This window comes from Pezoporus wallicus, unplaced genomic scaffold (assembly GCF_028554395.1).
Source record: "Pezoporus wallicus isolate ANWC-B61680 ecotype Strahan unplaced genomic scaffold, APGP_CSIRO_Pwel_v1 contig_14862, whole genome shotgun sequence".
Taxonomy (NCBI): domain Eukaryota; kingdom Metazoa; phylum Chordata; class Aves; order Psittaciformes; family Psittacidae; genus Pezoporus; species Pezoporus wallicus.
The window spans coordinates 41,212-62,672 of NW_026638252.1; the positions used below are offsets into that span (position 1 = coordinate 41,212).

Genomic DNA, 21,461 nt, shown 5'->3' on the forward strand with positions numbered 1-21,461 from the left:
CATTGAGATGAGCTCTCAGGCAGAAGCTCTTCCCTGTGAGGGTGCTGAGGCGCTGGCACAGGGTGCCCAGAGGAGCTGTGGCTGCCCCATCCCCGGCAGTGTTCAAGGGCAGGTTGGACACAGGGGCTTGGAGCAAGCTGCTCTAGTGGAAGGGGTCCCTGTCCATTAGGAACTGGATGAGCTTTAAGGTCCCTTCCCACCCAGACCAGTCTGGGATCTTGTGATTAACAGTGTGAGGGCTGCTGGGGTGAAACTGGAGGAAGAGCGATGGAGCCGTCACGAGTGGCACGTCTAGAGACGCTGTAGCCCACTAGTGTCCTGTCTAACACAGTTAATGTGGATTTGCAGTTGATGGCTCTTTGCGTGCAGACTTAATAATCTTAAACAGGGGAATGCAAAACAAAAACAAATGTTCATTTATATAAAATGCTGTCAGCCCAAGCAACAGGGTATAAATTAAACCACTGAATTATATGGCCAAGCTTAGGATGAAACATAACTCACATGATCTGAATCTTAAAATACCTAATTGCTTTACAGGGTGCTTTCATTAGCTGATCAAATTAAAAAATTAAACCTATTTCCCTTGTTAAAGCTCTGAATGTAGGGCTCAGTCCTGCAGGCTCTGCTTTAGGTGGGAAAGCCCTGCTCTGAGCCTAACCGTGCAATCGGCGGGCACGGTCAGAAGCAGAGCTGGATGCGCACAGCTTTCGGTATTCCATAGAACAGTTTGGGTCGGAAGGGACCATAAAGCTCATCCCGTTCACTTTTCACTTTAAAGCATTACTTGCTGACGTCGTTTCCAAAGGCAGGCTCAGAAGGGATGCGGGGCTGGGTGAGACCTCATGACCAAGGGGCTGGTGCCCTTGTGCACAGAGATGCTCCTGGGTGGTCTTGGGCACTGGGTGCCACGTGCCCTGACAGTGCCTCTGGGACTTGCTGGTGGGAGGGTGTTTGTGGGGAGCGAGCGTGTCCTTTCATTTCCTTCAGCCGCTTTATAATGACAGAGCAGAGGCGAGGACGGCGCTGGGGCTCGCAGCATGGCGCTGTCTCATCTGACCTTGCTGGTGCCACGCTGCCTTTTGTTTGTAATCTCGGGCAAGAAGCAAAGCAAAAAGGGTTTGATAGGAGACAAAAGCAAACAATAGGCTCTCTCCAAAGATAGGATGAATGGGATGTAATTGAATGTTTTGGTGAAGACATTGACTTGACCCTCTAAGACACACAGAGAATCATTAGGAGAATTAACGCACATTAAAATGCAGGGTTTTTATCAGAGGGCTTTTATTGTGCCTATAGTTTTGGTTTTAATTATTTAATGACTTTGTGTCTTCTAGTGATAAATCTATTTCTGCTTCCCTATTCAAAAGGAAGAAAGGTGTTGGTGTGACAGGGGGGTACATGCCCCGAGTGGCTGATGAGCACCGGCCTTTTGTGAGCAGACAGGCAGATGCCTTCAGAGAGCATCTCTTGCAGATAAAACACCAGCATTGCTCCGACTGCTCTCTTCTGGGCCCTTCAGGTTTACTTTTCCAGTCTACATATAGCAAAAACTCTGTAGGAATTATGTACAGGCAGGAGCTAGGTGGGATGTGGGGTTTGGGAAGATGGGTTCCAGAGCTGGGCTGCTCGGGGCGCAGCACTCCTGTTTGCAGCTCCTCCTGCACTGCTTTCAGGGCTCCTCAGTAACCTCATCTGTGTATTTGACATCTCTCAGGTTGTGCTTTCCTCACCTCGCCAATGGATTTGAAACAAAAATAGCTTTTTTTAATAACTTGAGCTACTTGGTTTGGGCTTTGCTGAGATTTATGACATGTGTCTGTGTCATAGAATCATGGAATAGTTTGGGTTGGAAGGGACCTTCAAAGGTCATCCAGTCCAGCCCCCATCATCTCTTCCCCAAAACCATCTCCTTTGGCCTCTGACCTGGGAGCATCCGCTGCGACGCATGTGGTACCCAGCTGTTGCTGCCAACCCTGGATTCTGTGATTTGCTGGGACTGTCCTGGGCGATGGACACAAAGCCATGTAGTTACAGAAAGCAGAGCATGGAGTGAACAGGATTTAGATGGGGTTGCTGCTGACGGCAGGGAAGCCTTCCCCAGTGCGTCCTCCACAAAGACGGGCTTTCTCCATCCAAAGCTCTTCTGCTTCTTGTGCCCTCCGATCTCTCCCTTAGAGACCCAACAGTTCCCTGTGCATGACCAGTTTGGGGCTCACCCTGGTGCCCAGGTTGTGCCTGTCCTCCAAACTCATCTTTTTGCCTGACTCTGTCCATGTGCGTGTGAGCACTGCTGAGCATCACTGTGTCATCTGTTCTGCTCTGGTATGAGGTGGCAGACGGGAGATTTCTTGTTCTCCCTGAGCCTTGGTGCTCATATAGTGACAGAAGCTGGCACACGGTGTCAAACTGCAACCAGACATCTCTGTTGTTATCCCTGCGTGGCATAGGGCTGCTCTCCTCACACCAGCTTGTGATGCTGAGCGTGCTGGTTCCTCCTCGTGTTGAAGGATGCGATTGGTGCTCTGGGTCCCAGCATTGCAGACAGGGCCAGCAAGTGATGGGTGGGTTTCCTTGGCTTTTTGTGTCTCTTTTCCCTTATTTGTGTGCCAGTCCTTGTAATTGCGAGCACTCGGGGCAGGGGAGGCAGCGGCAAGATTCGCTGTCTTTCTGCTGTGCGTGTTAATTTATAGTGCTGCTGTGAGCTACATGTTCCTTGTTATCCAAGGTATTTCCTCTGGAGGAGGGAAATCAGGCTGTAATATATCATTAAGCAGAAAGCCTAGGGGAGCTCCTATCCTAGTTGATGTGGATCCTTCTTTTAGCCTGTTAGAAGAATTGAATTATATGTTTTGAGTTGTCAGAAGATCCAGTGTGGAGTCTGGCTGGCTCTGTGCTATGGGAGCAGGGCTGGGAGCTGGCAGGCATCACAGGAACACTCATGTGTTTGATGGGTTGTTGTGTGCCCACAGCATTGATCTGCACCTTATCCTTTAGTCTGCCCAGATCTGCTGGGCAGGCCCAGGACAGCAGCATGGAAACAAAGGTTCTGTCTCCAGCTACTGCAGCTCCTCCCTCTGGGATAGTTTTGGGATGGATGGATGGATGGCCATCTCGAGCATGCAGGGCATAGGCCAGCTGGAAGGAATAGAAGGAACAAGCCTTGGGTGAGACTGACGTTTGTTCACCTGAAGTACTTTAGGTTTCTGTCCTATAGCGAGATGCTTATTCAGCCATGAAAGTTAAAAGTTGCTTTATTCCATTATGGCAGGTTGGTTTTTCATAGGAAGAGGCAAAATCCTGCACTAATCTGACCCGCACCCACTGGGGCTCATCTCTTGGTATCTCTGGAGCTGTAAGGTCTGAGATGATGCAGATTTGTAACAGACATAACGTGGGATGGGAGTAAAATTCTGCAGACCACAGCACATTTGGTGGAAAATACTGTACTGGCTCCGAGGGAAGAACCCAGGGATCTCGGTTTATATTTCCTGAAGGATTTTAGTTTCGGAGTGTTTTATTTATATATATATATATGCATGCATAAAATCAGTGGTTGGCTCCTACAACTCGCACCCTGCATCAAGCTAGGCTCATGGAGCATCGATGGCTTGTGTAGGGAGCAGTGGAAGTCTGGGGCCAGACTTTCTTAGCCGTGTAGTGTCCAAACTTCAGCACATGTGTCTGGTTGAACTGTGGCTCCTGTTGAAGCACAAGGCTTGGCGGGTTCTCTGCAAGGTTGTGAGTGCAGAGCCGTGCTGATGGCCCTGTGGAGGGCTGCACCAGGGCCTTTCAATAGTGAATTTTACACTGGAATTAGCCAGAGGTTATAAAGAGGTGGGTTTGGAGCTTGGTGTCAGTGCTGCTCCTCCTGGCTCCCGCAGAAGCAGTGCCATTCCCATCATCTGCTGCTGCAGTCATCACTTAAAACTGCGGAGTCGGGCTTGGGAAAGAAGGGATGCGGCGGTGGATTGTGGGAGAATTTATTTGCAGTGTAAACATGTTGGTCAGGAGTCATTAATATGACATTCACACAACTCTAATAAAGTACATAACACGGAGATCTGGCACCGCTGCAATACCCAGAGGACATTAAGTATGAGTCTTAAAACCAAGAGTATTGGAAACAAGATATTTTTACGTCTCGTTTGGGAGTAGTATAATTGCATTTTGTGGCTCTAGCAGATGCTTGGGCCAGCTGGTTGGAGAGCATTGTGGATTTTTTTAGCTTTGGTACTATACAGCTACAACCCTTATATAGATCTGTCTTCGTTTTAAACAGAAAAGGCAAAAAAATTCATCTCCTGGTCAAAAGACCCATTTCTTGTGTGATACCTTCATGGTGGTGCAGCCTGTGTGCGGCAGCACTGGAGATTAAACCAAACATGGGTTTGGGGTCTAATCTGAGGCCGCTTCCCTGACCTTCCTGCATCGCTCTGGCTGTCACAGGTCTCTGAGAGGGAGACTCTGGACCCAACTGGGAGGCAGTTTTTGGCAGAGAACCATCAAACCCCTACTTATTCCTCAGTGTCTCTTTGGGAGAGGGGGGAAGTTTGTTTCCAGCAGCCTGTGGACTTCAGCCCTGGGGGTTCTTTGCCATCACCAGGTGTTGGGATGTTGCTGGTGACGACAGCAGTGGCATGGTTGTGGATGGTTTCTAGTCCCTGGTCTTGTTGCTTGCCCCACAGCTGCTCTGGGTTTGACCCATGGAAGCGAGGCACAGCCACCCCCGGCTCCTCAGGCCTGTGTACAAGCACCAGTGTGAATTATCTCACCAGCACCAATAATTTCCTGCAAACATATCGGTCCTGATCTGGAAGTAATCGCCCGTATCATTCCTGCGAGTGGGAGCGATGACTTATGTTGATGTCACCCGCTGCCTTTTTATGGCAACCATTAATAATTCAGTAATTCTCTGCAGTGATGCTGTTCTATTTATAAATATTTAATTCCCCTTCCTGGTGGCACTGCCCTCCCCTTTGCCTCCCGACGTGCCACCGGGTGCTCGGTGGTCACCGCAGTTACCAGCAGCTGTCTGTGCTGGAAGATGCTGATGCTTTTCCTTGCCTTCATTACATTACTTCAGTCTGGCTTTGATGGTGTGAACACGAGCCTTGCCCGAGCATGCCATACCAGAACCTGACTTAAGCTGCTGACCTACAGCTCCTTGTCTGTGTTATAGAACTGTTATAAAACTTCCCCGTTCCCAACGTGGCCATGCAAGTGACTCTTTTCTTTCTGTGTTTCTCTTTCAGGAAATTGCAGCTTATTTAATAACGTTTGAAAAGCACGAAGAATGGCTAACAACCTCCCCTAAAACAAGGTAACGTTGCTCATGCTTCAGCCCATTGGCTTATTCTCGCTGGTGACTTGACTTGCTCCTTGGTGCATTGGCCACCGAGTGTAAACTCATTGCTCAGTGGCTGGTGATGCCAGACTCTCATTAATTGCCTTACTGAGCGTTTCATTGACTGAAATCGGGTTGATTAAAAGTGGAAGAGCTGCAATCTTGACAGGTTAAAGTTGTCACCTGGTTGCTCAGGGTTTAATTGTACCCCTCAGCTGCGCAGGCTCGGAGGCCTCTGAGCGAGGTTGCAGGCTGCTTATCCCGAGAGCTCCCTGCAGGCTCCAACTCGACATAAATGAAGAGGCGCAGAGCCCTCCGTGTGCTCTGCTGCTTAACATGCAGTTGCGGGGATTGTTTGCCTTTTGGTGTTTCTCTTGCTGGGGTTAAGTGTTTGATGGCGAGGAGATCCCAAAAAGCCGCATTAACAGACATGTTTGCAGTTTATTATTCAGTAAATGTCATGTCTTCTTTGCGCTGCCATAAATGTTTAACTCCTGTGCTCCCCTGGGACCCCAGACGTGAAGTTTTGCCTGCAGATGTTTTCCTGCTGTTCCGGCTGTGCTCGGGCTCCCGGCGTTTCCGTACGTTACAAAAACCAACCCTGCCTTTCCAGTATTGAGGGGTTTTTCCTTTTCTTCTTTTTCCCAACCTGCCCCGTGCCTGTTGAGCAGGTTGAGGTCACTGTTGAGCCTGCTTAGCACCAAGGGGGGAGAAAAGCCTCTAACATCCTGCATCCCATCGCCATCCGCTGCAGGGATGCAGTGCCAGAGGCATCCCGACAGCCTGTTGCTGGGCTTGGCATCACCTCCCTCTGTCATCAGCAGGGGCAGAAATTCCAGTGAGGCACAAGGAATGATGTTGCACCTCATGGATGGTGTGGGTTAATTCCCTGAGTATTTCCTGACTCCCGGAGAGGAGAGGATGGAGGTGGAGGAGGAGGGGGTGGGTGAAGGGCCCTTGGGGTCTACCTTTCCCACTGATGGAAAGCTGTGAGTCTCCCTTTGGTGAGTGCATATGTGCCGTGTTCCATTGCCCCTTTTGGTGCAGGGCAGCAGGTAGTTTGATAAAGATTAGAGAAGGCTTTTATCTGACCTGATAATCCCAAACTTCAGAATTAATGCAGTGCAATTTCTTGCTGACCTTTTGCCATCGAAGCCTGTTAAGAGGTCAGAGAAGAGATGAACCAGTCTGGATATACACGGTGTCATTAAACATGAGATTATACATGTGTTTGTAGCAGCACCTTACGGTTTTAAGAGTTTGGTTTGCTAAAGGCAAGGCATGAAAGTAATTTTCTGATGAATATTACAATACCTTCCCCTGTGTGTTCACACTTGGAGGGGATGTCCCAGGAGAAGGAGGGTTGTAACAGCTCTTCAAGGACCTTCTTAAATTGTGGACTTGGGTCTTTTCTGCCTTTTTTTTTAAATATAAAAATCAAGTGGGAGAGTTACATGCTGAGTTCATACACTGAGGTGGCGCAGAATTGATGCTGTCGCTGCAGCACTGGGCTGGAGCACTCCCTGGTTTGTTTGCTGCTGTTAATTCAGCTCAGAAATGAGTAGAGGTGAATCGCACCCTGACACGTGGAGTTTTCCTTAGTGAGGTGATGGAGCACAGTGGGGATCGAGGACCACTGTGGTAGGTTCGGAGTGGCTGGTGCTGTTGGCCAGTGATGGGCGTTGGTGATGGCCCATAGAGAAGTTCCCATGTTCATGACACAGGACAGGGCGGGGGTTGCTTTGACCATGGCTGGAGGAGGAGCCCTCCTATGATGCCATTGTGGTGGCAGTAGAGAAGCTATGAGGAGGATTTTGGCAGTCTCCAGAATGGCTTTTTTTGGGAAGCTTCGTTTGGAATGACTCTCATTGGTAAAATGTGCTGATCTAAATGTACTGGGGTGTTATTTACAACAGGCTTTGAGTGCTCCAGTTTACCAGCATGAATTACCAAGCATCCTTCGCGAGACGCCGACCTCGATGCTTCCTTGGAATGGTGTTTGGTTGCTGGCTGCAGTGGTGGAGGGGGGTGGGAAGCGTTCTGCTGGTGCAGGCTCTGACATTTCCAACTTAAATGCAAACTGTGACGACCAAACCCAAGTCGCTTGACATTTGTGTATCAAGTAGAACTTAATTGTTGTTTCCATTGAAATTTCAATGACAAAGCTGGCTTTTAGTCCCCTAACACTGTGCTAGATGAAGATACTTTGCTGCCTGTTTCCAAGTGCCTTCTGTAATTCTCATTTTAGAGTATTTTAATGCTAAACATGAGTGACCTGGTGTAGCTTTACCTGTTGTGTTTCACGAGTGGGGATCAGCAACAGAAAGCATGGCCGTGCCCAGAAGCTGCCAGGTTAGTTTTCCAGCTGGGAATGCAGTTCAGATGTGTTTATGCAGCTTGCTGCTTTGCAGTTACATTCCTGCTGCATGTACAGCAAAAGCAGAGGTGTTTGGGCCAGAAGCGGGTACCAGGCTCTCGTTTCCTTCCTCAAAGCCCTGAAGGGAGATGTTTCTTGGGAAGTGCTTTGGGATGCTGACGCCGTGATAAGCCATCACTTGTACTGATACACAGAGCGGCTGGGGGAATTCCCAGGTGAGGGATTTTCAGCCCGGAAAGAGCCCAAATGCTGTTTCTAGGCAGTGAGACTTGGCAGTGATTAATATTTCTGCAAGTCCGAGTTGGTGGCAGCCTGCCCCTTCAGATCGATAGTGATTTACATACCCCAGACACATCCTGACAGTGCAGTTTGGTTTCACTTCTGCTACCCACTGCGTTACTTTTAGCGTTTTCATTCCCCTTCTCCCGACTTTGGGAAAGCAAGGGTTGCTTTTGGTGTGATGGGCAGGGACAGCAGGTGCAGGAAGGTTTCCCACTGATAAATCCTAACCCAAGAAATCAGGGAGTTGTCCTGGTGCGTAACAGTGACAGCAGCAAGAACCATCTGAGCTCTGTGTGACTGGGTGCAGTGGGAAGTGCTGTTCCCTTGCTCCAGGGAATAGCAGGCATGGACTGCAGAGGGTCACTGCAGCCCTATGGTGACTTAGGGAAAACTGCACCCAGCTCAAGTCCCAAGGACGTGCCAAGGTAGCAGAAACTAGATGAATCGGTGACCCATCTTGCTGCCATCATAGACATGATGTCCTGGGACAGGGCTGTTCCACCGCTCAGTCATCTCAACTTCTGCTGATGCTGGTCGCAAGAACAGGGGATGCAGATTACATTAGACTGGTTAGAAATCACTTTTCCTGATGGAAAATGCACTCACAACAATCGCTGTGTTCCTCTGTTACTTTTCTAGTGATTTTTTTTTTTTTTTTTTTTTTTTTTTGCTGGCTCCAGAGTTTTGAAATTTCCAGAGAAATTGGATTTGTTCAGTTAAATATGGGCTCGCTCCGAGGCTGGAGCGAAGGGCACCGACCCACAATGAGATTTAGAGGGAGCAGGGCAGGAAAACCTAATGTAGTTACTGCTTCAGCAGAGCTGCCCGGGGGGATGTGACAGTGAGAAGAAACGCGCCTGGCTCCCGGGAGAGCATCATTGTGTGCAGTGAGTCTGAGTCCTGCTCCGAGCCTGACCCTGCCGTGATGGGATGGGGTCAGCATTGACTGGTCCCTCTGACACAGGGGAGCTCCATGGTGAGGGGCAGGATGAGCTGTCACCTCAGCTCCTCGCCATCCCATTGCCCGTGGAGCACACCCTGCTTCTGACCTGTCCATCGGTCCAGCCTAAGCACCGCCATTTATCTTGGCTATCTTTATCAGGGGCTTCCTAAAGACAAGTTAGGACCTTGCAGTATATAAATTTTATTAAATAATTAATAGCAAAATTAATTGGATTATTCCATTTTCAGGTAAAAAATAGGGTGATAAATATTCATCACTTATTTTATGAAAGGAATTTCCATTTCCTATGCCATTAAGGTGAGGTAAACTAACACTGGGTTTAAATGAAGGCTGAAAACAGTTGTGCTTTGGGCTTGATTCCCTGTGTTACGTGGCAAGCAGCTCCCAACAGGCTCTGTGCAGGAGCCATCCTGCTGCCTGGGTACCTGCTGCTCCCGGTGTGCCTTGGCACTTGGGGGACGAGCCAGAGGCTCTTGCGTTGAGGAGCAGATCCTGTGAGCCGAAGGTCGTGGATAGGCGACTGCCTGGAGCAAATAGAAATACTGGAGACTTTGTTTAGAGGTGAGGGTCCTGCTGCCTTACATAGCTCCTCCTGTCCATGGGGCCCAGGACCATAACCCTCCCCATGCACAGTGCTGCAATGGGGGGTTTGCTGTCGTTGCTGCTGCTGGAATCCCTGTTCACACGGCTGGGGTGGCTGTGACCTGCTTTTCCTTCATCAAAGGCAATGTGTGTGCTGTCAGCTCTTCCTGGCTTAGAATGCTGCTTGACATAATCCCTGCTAAATGTGGCACATCTCTCTTTACACTTTACAGATTTCATGACTCTCAACACTTTCTTCTCGCTGCTCTCAGTATTTCCTACTCTATTTTTTGTCTTGTTTTCCCCTGAAGAGGATAAACAGTACAGAGATGGTTTTAAGAGGCATTGATTCATATAGATTTTCATCTGCTGTGGTCCAGGGGTGTTGAGATGCCAATAATAAATTCCTTTAACAGCTCACCCCGTTTGTTCTAATGTGACCTAATGGGAGCCATCAGGATGCCTGTCCCAGAGCAGTCAATGGTCTTAAAGTATTTCATGTGAACCCTTCCCATGGCTGGTCCAGGCTGGGCAGCAGGTACAGGCTGGTGCTACTGGAGAGCTGGTTTCCCTCTATATGTAACCCATGGCTTAGGAGAGCTGCATCAGTGTGGAAGACAGCACTGGGCAACCAGGATGAGATGTCCCTATTTCCATTATGGATGGAATTCACTTGGTGTGGATGCTGAAGGTTGGCTCCTCCATCCCATTGACTTCTCTACAGCCACCTTGTGTGGTCACCAGGCTCTGACTTTGCCATGCATCAGTTGGGTACAGTTCCAAAGCTATTGGCTTTATAGCTGGTCCATGCACACGGATGTCTTCTGTCCCTCTGCCTGGCTTCATAGGGGATGGCGGTGCTGGAATGCGAAGGCTCCCAGTCCTCTTCACACAGCCTTGTCCCTTGGGGAGGCAGAGAACCCTAGAAAGCATGGAATCCTCAGAAAAAGCAATGATCTGCTAATAGAGTGCTTGTGTTATCCAGCAAAGTACTGTCTGCCTCCAGCGAGCCCTTCCTGTTGATAGAAACAGGCAAGGAGAACACGGGGAGTTTGTTTTGGACCAAATCTTGGTATTCAGGATTCAGGCAGGCTCTGTCTGTTCCCAGATCAGACATTGAGGGTGGGAGGATGCTCAGTTTCAGAGGCTGCTTGGTGTGACTGAACCCCCCATGCTGGCTGCCCAGTCTGGGTGTATGAGCCAAGTGAGAGAGGAGCTGCCGTTGTCCTGGGTAGAGCAGGAGGAAGGTGAAAGTGTGCCAGGGGAGATGTTGGGTTGGGGCTCCTGATGGCCAGCACCAGCCCAGCCAGTGTTTTCATGCACTTTATGCTCCCAGCCAGAGGGAACCCAGAAGGATGGAGGGTTTAATTGCTATTGTGGGGCCACTTTGGAGATGCTCTTTTCCATGTAAATGGGCAGAGGCTGCAGAAGGGCTGGGAAAACTGGGATTTGTTCACACTGCTTTAAACACCAACAAAATTCAAGTCTTAGTCACATTGTAAAGGCTTTGCAACTTAATTTATATTCTGGTATGGTAATGAAGAAGCATCCTTTGTCCAGGAGGTGAGATATGCAAAACTAACCTTTAAGTTGCTCATAATTAACCTTTAATGATATTCTCACATTTTTTTCCAGTGCATTCCCTGCATCAAAAACAACGTATGGAAAGAGTGCCTGAGACTGCTTGTTGCATCTTAATGGCCTGCAAATATCAGCTGATTAAAAATAAACTGTTTATGGGGATTATTTATCAACAGAGTCGTTTCCCTCCAGGGAACCTGGCACTGAGGTTACCCAGTGGGGCTGGAGCCAGGCCCTGCAGCCCTCCCCGTGCGCCATCCTTGGTCAGCAGAGATGAGGATGCCTTTGGTCCAGTGGAAGGGGGATGCTTGTGTCTCCTCATAGGGAAATCGTAATATTTATGGCAAATACAGTGGGATTTAAATTGCACATTGGTGTGTTAGGAAGAGTGTGCCAGAAATCTGGGATCAGGGAGAGGGTTTTTGCACCCCATGCATGTGAAGCAATTACATACATCCCAGGGGGCCTGCTGTTCGTGTTGGAAGGATGGGGACTGATTTGTGTAACAAGCTCTGTGTGTGTCAGGAGATGAGAGCTGGGTTTCTGGTTTTGGGCTGTATTTTGGTGCTGAAGAGCATTGTGTTGGTAACGAGCAGGGTTTCCTCTTACTGTGGTGTGAGGAATGTTTGCTGACCTATGGTCGCTATGGTGTCCTTATGCACGCTGCTGGGCTTGTAGGGAAGTGCTGGGGACATGAGCTTACGCAGTCCAAATGTGGAGGAGCCTGTGGGTGAGCAACAAATACAGACACAGGGGCCAAGATCTTAGTTTTCCTTTTGTTTTTTCCTTCCCAGCCCTGAGAAAGACAAGTTTGCAGGGATGTGGCCGAGGCTCCCCAGGGGTTACTCGTTCCCATTCCCACACTGCAACAATACTTGAGTATCATTAAATTTTAAGTTCCGTGTAGAATCTGGTGGGTAGGCAGATGTACCGGGGCGTTAAACTTTATGTCACTTCAAAATGGTGTTCAGGTACATCACGGGGAGCCCATCCAGCTGTAAAATTACCTGGTTTATGATGCTGCATCGCAGCTTTGGTCTTTTTGTGTTAATTAAAAATGTACCTGAAATCTCGCCCCATTGGGAAATTGCCACTGTGCTTTTTGGTTTCCTGTAGCTCCCTGGCACAGTGTGAAAGGACCTGATTCTTCTGCCAGGGTTTGGTACTGTTTACAAGGGGAAAAGAGTTTGCTAATGGGGATAAACACTTCCCTGTTTTCCTTGGCTGGTTCAGTGCTGGGTTTCTTCTGGCCTTCCCCTGGGCTGTCTCCAGGCTGGGAGCAGGGAAATGTCCTGCTGGAGTTTGGAGCTGCTGTTTGCTGGGTGCAGGAGTGTTCCATTTCCCACTCATAGAACTGTAGAACTGGTTTGGGTTGAAGGGACCTTAAAGCTCATCCAGCTCCAACCCCTGGCACGGGCAGGGACCCCTTCCACTAGAGCAGCTTGCTCCAACCTTGCCTTGAACACTACCAGGGATGGGGCACCCTGTGTGTCCCCCAGCTCTTGAACCAGAACTGACATCGCTGTGCTTGGCGTGGATGGGGATCCCCAGCCCCATGAAACGGGAATCTTTGAATTGCTACCATGCTGCTTCTGGTATTAAATAAAAGGCCTCATCCTGAGGCATCCCACGTGATGATGCGCTGAGTTTTTGCAGCGTGATTTATGTTTGGCCGTAGGATTATTGTTTTCTATTGATTCTGAGGGAAATAAAGCAGCAGTAAAAGCCCATCATGAGCCTCCTGGTGGAACGTGAGAACTGGAAGATTTCCTGCCAGAAATCCTGTTGTCTCCTTGATGGTGACTCCTAAAGCATCGGCACAGCTGGTCTCAAAGTGAGCATCACCTCACACTCATCCTGCTCCTCCTCTTCACATTGCCTGGTTCAGTCCATCAAGGATGCTCTGGTGCTGTTGTGGCTGCCTCGTGGCCTGACACATAGATGGGTTTTGGGTCCAGCAATGCTGAAGAGGCTTCCCAGGATCTTCTCTGCTGTGTATCTGCAGGAGGCGATCCCTCCCTCTGTTGATGTGTGACATTAAACCTGTTCTTTCCTACGTTTCAGGGCTTCTTTTCAATTCTGAGAAATGAAGTTTTGCCCTAAAATGATTCAGTTTACCTGGAAACTACTGCTTCTTTCCATCCTCCCCAGTGTGCTGTCATCCTGGAGCATGTTGTTTGCTTGCTACTCACATGCCTGGCACTTGTACAAGATGAACAGTTAAATTTATCAACTCTGGCCGAGCTGTTGTGCCTTTTCTCTGCAGAGCCAAAATGTGCTGTTCTGTACCATCTGAATGGGTTTTTCCAGCCTGATTTAACAATGCCACATGCAGCTGAACACCACGGCTGTCGTTTTAACACACAGAGCACTGGTCAAGTGATGGAAACAGGAGGGCTGGTACCAGCAGGTGCTGGGGCACCTCTATGACTGCAGAGGTGTTTGGTGCCATTTTGTGATCAGAAATGCAGAATTAGTGGATGTGATGAATCACATATTCCTGTTCTGTTGGACCTTCATGTCCTACTGCCTGTTAACTTCCATCTCCATAGATGAACCTGCACACTGAGGCCAAGATTCCAAGCTGCAGGGAAGTGTTTAGGTGAGAGGGACCAGTGGATCCCTTGGGGATCCATCCGGCTCCCTCCCAGCAGGCAGCAGCATCCTTGCCTGTGCTTCACCGGAGCACGTGCCTCCTGCTGCTGCCAGCGAGAGTGAATTGTGCCCATAGTATTATTTCTGTATTTATTTTATAAATGTCAATGATGAACTAAATTAAGATAAATAAGGCTGTTCCCTCTTGCTGTTTAATTTACTAAATTTTAATGAGACTAATAACATCTGTACTTGTTCCATCTTCTGGCTGGCTGGGAGACGTCAGCGGGTCTGACAGCTCCGCTCTGCTCCTCTCCTCTTCCATGAATGTTTATGAGCAGAGCATTTTACAAACGTGGCATTAAGCTGTTTGGTTTCGTCTGTGCTTCAGCTTACACCAGTGGAGAAGCCGAGGCAGTGATGCAGATGATGGATGAACACCATCTCTGTGAGTGAAATGGGGGTGTTTTCTAAGTGCTGTTGCACAATGCAGTGGGCAAGAGTTGCAGCGATGGAGATGGGCAGAGGTGGCAGCAGAGCCGAGATGCCTGTCCTGAAAAGGGAGCAGTGTTCTCCCATGGTTTCCCCTGCTGGCACAGCTCCAGCGGGTTGTTGGTGCTTTCCTTCCATGCTCTGTGGTTCGTGTGGGGCTGGAGGACTGGTGGCATACGGAGCATCCCTGTGCCATCACGCCGGTGCCCTCTGGAAGGTGACCATTTGTTTCTCATCAGTTGAGCCTCTTGCACAGCAAATGGGTCATGCAGGGGACATCTTCCTGCTGGATAAGCAATTAGCTAAAATAAACTACTCGAAGGACAAATTATGCAGGACTCTTGCTCTGTAACAAATGGATTAATTGACTTTGGTATTTGTGGGATGTTGCCTCTCGTTTACTGAGCTCTCTCGAGCTGACAAAAAGGTCGTGCCTTTCTCAGCAGCATTTCTGGTGCCAGGGTGTAGGGAACAGGCCCTGCCTGACTTCTCTATTGAGCTGGCTTGGTGAATAACAGAGGAAAGAGTGAAACAGGAGGTTTTCATCAACTGAACTTGGGCAAACACCGGCGATGCCTGGTGCTGGGTGCACTGGAGGGGTATGAGAGGAGGCTTAAAAGAGGGATTCAGGCAAACTTGGATGGTCTCAAATTAGGGCATGATGGAGAAAGGCTTTTCTGTTATCAAAAGTTAGTTCAGGCTAAATTAATCTGAAAATGTGTAATTTCATCTCAACTAAAAATACTGTAATGTAATTAAATTCAAAAGTAGGATGAGCTGGGAGGGTATAAGGGAAGATAAGCATCGGAATGAGACAATAATTGAGTTTGTATTGTAAACACATTCCTAAAGGAATTTGGGATGTTTTAAGCTGCTTCATTATAAATTTTAAGTCAAGAGTGCTTAACAGCTTTGGTGTATTTGGGGAAGTGGTTGACTACCTTTGTATTTGTCTGCGTTCTTTGTTTGCAGGATTTTCTATATTGGGGTTTAATTTTCTCTTATCATCTATTGGTTTATTAACAAGTTTGAAGGCGAATAAGGCTTAAAGTTGGAAAATGTGTGTTTCCACGTGGAACTGGTTGTTTTGTGGATGCATATAAGCTTTTAATCTGTTTTTTTTTGTACTAGTTGGATCTTGAATCTATAAAATCGATAGATTAGTATCATTAAAGCACTTGATGTATTAATTCTGAAGGACGTCACATTTCATACTGGAGCAAACAAGTCACTTCTATGCACACGTCATTTATATAGTTCTTCAGGCTGGCAGCGTAGGAAAGGGGTCAGGGTCGTATCCTTCCTTTGGGATGCTTGTGAGGAGGATGAGCATCCTAAAGCCATCATTTGAATGCTTTCAGCCCCAAACCTGGTTACCAGGTTGTCTGGGGACCCTGCAGTTGGTAGTTTGAGAATCATTCCCCTGGTGCTAGCATCTGTATCTTCGTGCAGCAAGTGTTGCACAAGGGATGCAGAGAATGGGCGCTGTCTTGCTCTTGGCTTGATCCAGAAACCAAACAGCGTGAGGAAGGGAGATGCTTCGTAAACCGCCTTGTGTCTCGTGGTGATAATGACCAATGTAACTCCTCTTTGGTGACACCGCACAGGCTGCTGTGTTATGGCACTTTGTTCTTTGCAAAGGTTTGCAGGAAAAATGCAAAAACCTTTCTGTTTGCTAAAAATCCTTTACCCTTAATTCTGAAAAATGACTTTGTGGATCTTCATATTTCACAGGCCATAACTAGATTACTGCCTTTTACTGGAATACTTTGTGTTAATGAAGACCGCCTGGGATTACAAAATAGATTTCCTCTACAGAAGGCATTATGTGGTTATTTTTTACTGTCTGGCATTCTAGTTAATCGCCTTGTCATCATTAATTGATGGGACTGGATTGATAGAAACAAATAGATTCTATTCCTGAGGCTCATTTGAAAGAGAGGAGGGGCTTAGAGCAGGTTGCTGCAGGGTGTTTGAGCACGTGCCTCGAGTGCAGCGTGTGAGTAGTGGCCATCCAGGAGAGCTCGTTCAGTGGGGGTGATGCTCGGGCTCAGTTGGCACGTTGGAGACCTCTGCCATGCTGCAGCCCTTTGGCTGGAAGTTCGACTGTTGAGTTTCAGATCCCAATCTGAAGTGGTTTGCAGTTAGAATTGCTAATTAATGAGTTATTGCTGAATTTTCAGGTATTTACAGGTTTCCTTAGTGTCTGCAGTCACATTGAGCAAGCGGCAGGGCTGGTGGCACCGGTGGCTTTGAGCCCTCCGGGTGCACGTGAGCACACGGATCGATGGGGGCTCGTGGTACGGTGCAGACATTGGGATGATTAATCTGGAAACAGTGTAAAGCATTCACGAGTTGTAGGAACTACTTCCCAATAAATCAAACAGCATCCCCGTGGGAGTGGGGAAGGGAAATAAATGAGGGCTAAAGAAATTGATAAAGATCCTTGAGCAATAAAGAGATGAACGCCAGTGCTTTTAAAATCGAACAAAGTTGATTTAACTGTCTTTTTTCATACCTTGTACCAAGATTTAAGTCTATAGCTTGTCATTATATCGAGAAATAATTTGCCAAAAGACTTTTTAGCATTTTGTGTGCATTCCACTTAATGGCAATTTTAATATTCTCGCTTTGGTCCTGCGTCGTTACGAGGAGGTTTCAATTGCTCGGCGCACGGAGGAGTTCATAAAGATTGTTTCTAATTTCTTTTTCAAATCTGGTATAGAGTTCAGAGCCATCAACACATGAATTATCACGGTACTCAGTGGAAATGTGAGCAATGCTATTGTTAGCTGCTTAAACTAAATACCTGTCTTTGGTACAGCGCAGCTTCCAGAGGGCATTCCTGCTTAGGCTGCTCTGGATGAGGTCTGACTTCCTGTATTGCTAGGAGGAGAAGAGCTGCCCTGGCTGGTCACACTGGGAACACCACACGTGAGCTTATAGCTGGTTTCCCAGAATGGATAAAGCCTTGGTCTTTATCTGTAGGGTATTAAAGTGATGCTTCAGAGAAGTCTGTGTTCTTGTGATCAGAGTGGTTCCCTCAGAGGTTATTTTGCAGTCAGCCATCTCATTTCTAGCTCTAGGACCCTGCTGGGGTTTTCTCTTGTGTTTTTCTCCCCTGTGCCCTCAAAATGAGAAGGATTTGGTTTGCCTTTTGTTTTTCCCTTGGTCAAATAACACTTTCTTGCTGTGTTACCCCAGGCACAGGGGGAATGGAGGTAGCTGCTCACAGGCAGAGCTTGACAGCACCCAGATTTACCCAGGACAAGAGCTCTGCCTGGGTTCCAGAGCCCCCTGAAGCTCAGGGCAGTTCTTGAGTGCACAGAAGTGATTTAAAATAGCACATAACCCATAAACTCCCTGGAAACTCCCCAGCCTCAGTCAGGAAGCATTTCGTCAGCAGGTTTTATTTTCTCTTTGTAGATATGTTTATGGTCTTGAGATAGAGATATTTGAGTTGAGAAGCAGATCTGATAAATGGAGGCACAGGAACAAGCCAGGATGGCCCAGGATGTGTTGTGGCTTTGCCAGTGTGAGGCCTGGCAGTGGGGCTGCCTGATTTTCCCATTTGCCTCCTCTGGGAGGTTTTTAATTCTCAATATTTTGGGCTGCTCCAGATCATTATGGCACAGAGAAATGGTTTCCTGATAATGAAACAACCCCGTCTGACTCAGAGTTTGGCTGCTGGTACCTTCACAAGGCTGCAGTTTCTAACTGATGTGCCTTAAGGTGTGTATCAGGGAAGGACAGCATCCAGATGATGCTGTTGAGGGAGACACAGTGAGGAAGCTTCTAGAAACCGTTGCAGGGATGTGGGAGGATGGTCACCTCTTGTGTTGAAAGCATTGATGACACAGGTTTTTCTCTGTATTGTTTTTAATTGGCTCTAAATGTTAAAAGTAGAAGGATTGTTAATGGTTGAGTTAATCAGGATGAGTAACTGTGATGAGCAGAGATGTTGGATGAATCTTCTGTGGAGTTCACTTTTGGCAACAAAATGTGATGCTATTGAATGTGAATGGCAGCAGAGTAAATGTTTACTGAGAAGTCAAATCCTATTATTAGTTGTATTACTATTATTAATGCTGTTATCCCTGTTCCCTGTTTACTGGATGTGTCAAGAACAAGTATGGAGAGCAAAAACACGCAGCACATTCGTAGAAAGAAGTCTTAGCATGGGAAATGTGGTACTGGATGGAGCTTTCAATGAAGATACCTCCTCCATAGCTGCTCCATCACTCTCCATCCCCACGGCCTGCGGAGGACACCCCAGGGGCCATTGTCTGCAGACAAAGCTGTCATGCTTTGAACCTGGTTGCGTTCTCTGCAGAGCCTTTGCCATTGGGAAGATGGTTTAGGGCAGCTTTTGGTCCTGCTAAGTCAGCAGAGCCCCAGATGTTGCTTGGTTTGACCTCTGTAGGCATGCACTGTTCAGACAGAAGTATCTGGAGGATGCCTTTTTGCAGCCCTGGCATCTGATCAATCCTTCAATATAGCCCCAGAGGACCGGTTTTGGGGTAAGACTTTGTTAGCGGGTGCCCAGTGCTTTTATAGTGCTTTGGAGCCTTCAGATTTGATCCTGATCTTAAGGAAATGCTTTACTTGGCAGCCCACAGCAGTCCTGTGACACGGTACAAAAGCCAACTTCGCGCTGGCACACGCTTGTTCCGTTCTGTTTGTTGGAGCCGCAGGTAATTACTCCCATCCTTAATGAATAGCATTACTTTCACTGATGAACACGAAGGCTACATGCTGGAAAGAGGAGGTAAGGATTAAGTTTTATGGCCTACCGCTGCTATAAAAAAGAGCATCTAGGTACCAATTAATGTCCCCTTGATGGGATTAGCCATTGCGCTAACTGCAACTCTGGATGAAATTGCTAAGTCTGTTATTTTAGACTTCAACTTCTTAAATATTGTAGACACAAAATAAATGAACTTTCATCTGAAATGCAAATGACATTTAATTCTAGAGACAAAAAAAAATCCGTTCTATTTATGTTTCCTTGTGATTTATACCTCTTCCTACATTGATAAGGCAGCTTCTGAAGTCTTTATTTCATCTCTGCAGAGTTTAAAGATCAGGCAAATTTCAGATGTAATCTGGGTTTCCTTTGGTTGCCATGCCCATCATCTCAATGCTAAGTGAGGACAGGGGGGATTTTACTGGCAGGGGCCTCTCCCTGCGAGGTGACACATTGCTGTGTCCTCAGCAGAGGACCCGTGGTGAAGTCTGAACATCTCTGTTCAGTTCATGGGAAGCTTCTCCAGGCACGCTCAGCAGGGCAGCGATCGCTCTCCTCTCATAGGAATGAGCACAAAACACAAGTGTGGTTAACCAGGACTCCTGCTGTAGCATCAGGATTAGCTGGGATGCAGGTGGGAGTGATGGCAGTGTGCTGGACCATGGCACCATCAGTCAGTCCTGCTGTGCTCCGGGTTGCAAACGGGGTGCTCTACAAGCTCTTAACGTGGCTTTGGTTTCCACTCAAGGTGTCCTTGTGCTTGTCACTGGCTTGTTTTACTCCTGTTGGAGGAGTTAGAGCTCTCAGGATGAAGGCATTTTCAAGGACTTCATCCTCTTTGTGTCCATAGGGAAACAAGGGCACTGATTTCTTACAGGGCTCTGTCAGCCTTTAAGGGCTTCCTCCAAGACTCCAGTTTTTCCGAGCCACTTTTCTGCATCAGTAGGTTGTTCCTTTGGGGGAGTGGAAGTTAATTTCTCATTTTGGCTATGCATAGACTCAGAAGATGGGAGGTAGCCCCCTCTTGCTGTCTCCTGACCCTGTGATAACTTCGCAGCCAGACAAAACCAAGCTAACAGTCATGCAGGATAAAAACCACCATAATCCCGACTGTAAGCTTATGCTCCAGCACAAGCAGGAGCCATTTGTCAGGGAGCAGCTTCACACCTTATTTTGTGTTTTTATTGTAAGGAACTGAGCTACTTTAAATGCCCTCCTTGGCATGGAAATGAACAAGTTGATAAGATAAAAAGTGAATTTTAGAGCCATGGACCTTCTGAAGGCAGGGTTCTGGCTGGTCTTATTCCATTGTCCTGGAAAAAAAAAAAGAGTTACTTTTGGCTTTGCGGTATTTGTAATTCCCTTTTGGCAAGCCAGGCTCCCCAGGCAGTAAATCATAGCTTTCATTAAATGATACATCTGACATTTACCAAATCTTGCTGTGACAATTCAGAAGGAGCGAGTTGCGCTGAACTGCCTTATTAATACTGCAGTAACGAGATTAAGGGAAGAGCTCTGTCGTTCAGGCCAAAGGGACTTGATGAGCACAGTGGAGAGGTGGATACAAAGCATCAGTTGACCAAAATATCCTGATCTTAACTTGTTTTGTGTTAGTTCCTGTGAGAGTGGCTGGGATGGGTCCGGAGCTGGAGGTGAGCATCCTCAGAGCCTGGGCAGCCCCAGGCAGGCAGCAGCTCCCACCAGTGTGCTTGTTCACTTTAAAAATAAGTCTGAAAATGGAATTTAGCATCCTCTACCCGGCTGTAGCAGGAACAATTTGGGCAAAAATAGCCCTTGTGCTGTTGTGGCTGTTTGTGAGAGCTGCGGTGGTAAATAACAGGGGAGAGGGAGGGAGGCATCTCAACTCTCATCAATACTTAAGACAAAAGGCTTTCTGCTCTGCAATTACTCTTCCTGTCCTTTCCCATCCTTCCCCCAGGCCACATGCAAGGAACCTAAATAGAGATCAGGCAGCTTTTAAATGCCACAGGCTCATAAAAGAGGAAATTCAGCATTGTAAGGTTGCTGCCTCTTTGGGTCTGTAAGCAGTGCACCATCCTGCAAGCTCCACGCAGTGGGACCAGCAATAACTGCACTGCTGGTGCCAAGAGCTGCCCTTGCCTGGGGCTCCGGCCTTCTCTCCTGAGCATCATTTTTAGGGGGGACAAGTGATGTGTACGGCCAAGGGCAGGTCCCCACTGTCACACCCAGGCTCATGGGGATTTTGGGGGTGCCTTGTGAATGGGGCTCGCTCATGGAGCAGCAGCAGTGATTGTGCTTTGTTGTGGTTTGCCTTTTGGTGTTCCCAGCCTGAACTGGATAAATACAGTGAATTATTGTACATGAGCAAGGCGAAGTGCACATCTCTTCTCCTGCTGGGGGGTCACATCCTAGGTTTGCTCCATTCTCCTCTTCCTGGTTCCTTTCCTATAGTTTGCTGCCTTTTTTTGTTACAGCAACAACCCCTTTCTTGTCTCCTTGCAAATAGATTTGA

General features: G+C 47.8%; 1 protein-coding gene across 8 annotated transcripts in view; it reads left to right on the top strand.

Moving 5' to 3' along the window:
- CAMTA1 (calmodulin binding transcription activator 1) overlaps positions 1–21,461 on the top strand; it is a 223,855-nt gene that overhangs the window by 41,205 nt on the left and 161,189 nt on the right. For all 8 annotated transcript variants that reach the window (XM_057410214.1, XM_057410219.1, XM_057410218.1 and 5 more), the window contains exon 3: positions 5,256–5,323. In XM_057410214.1, coding sequence (XP_057266197.1) covers positions 5,256–5,323 — 68 coding nt within the window. The remainder of the gene's footprint in view (positions 1–5,255; positions 5,324–21,461) is intronic.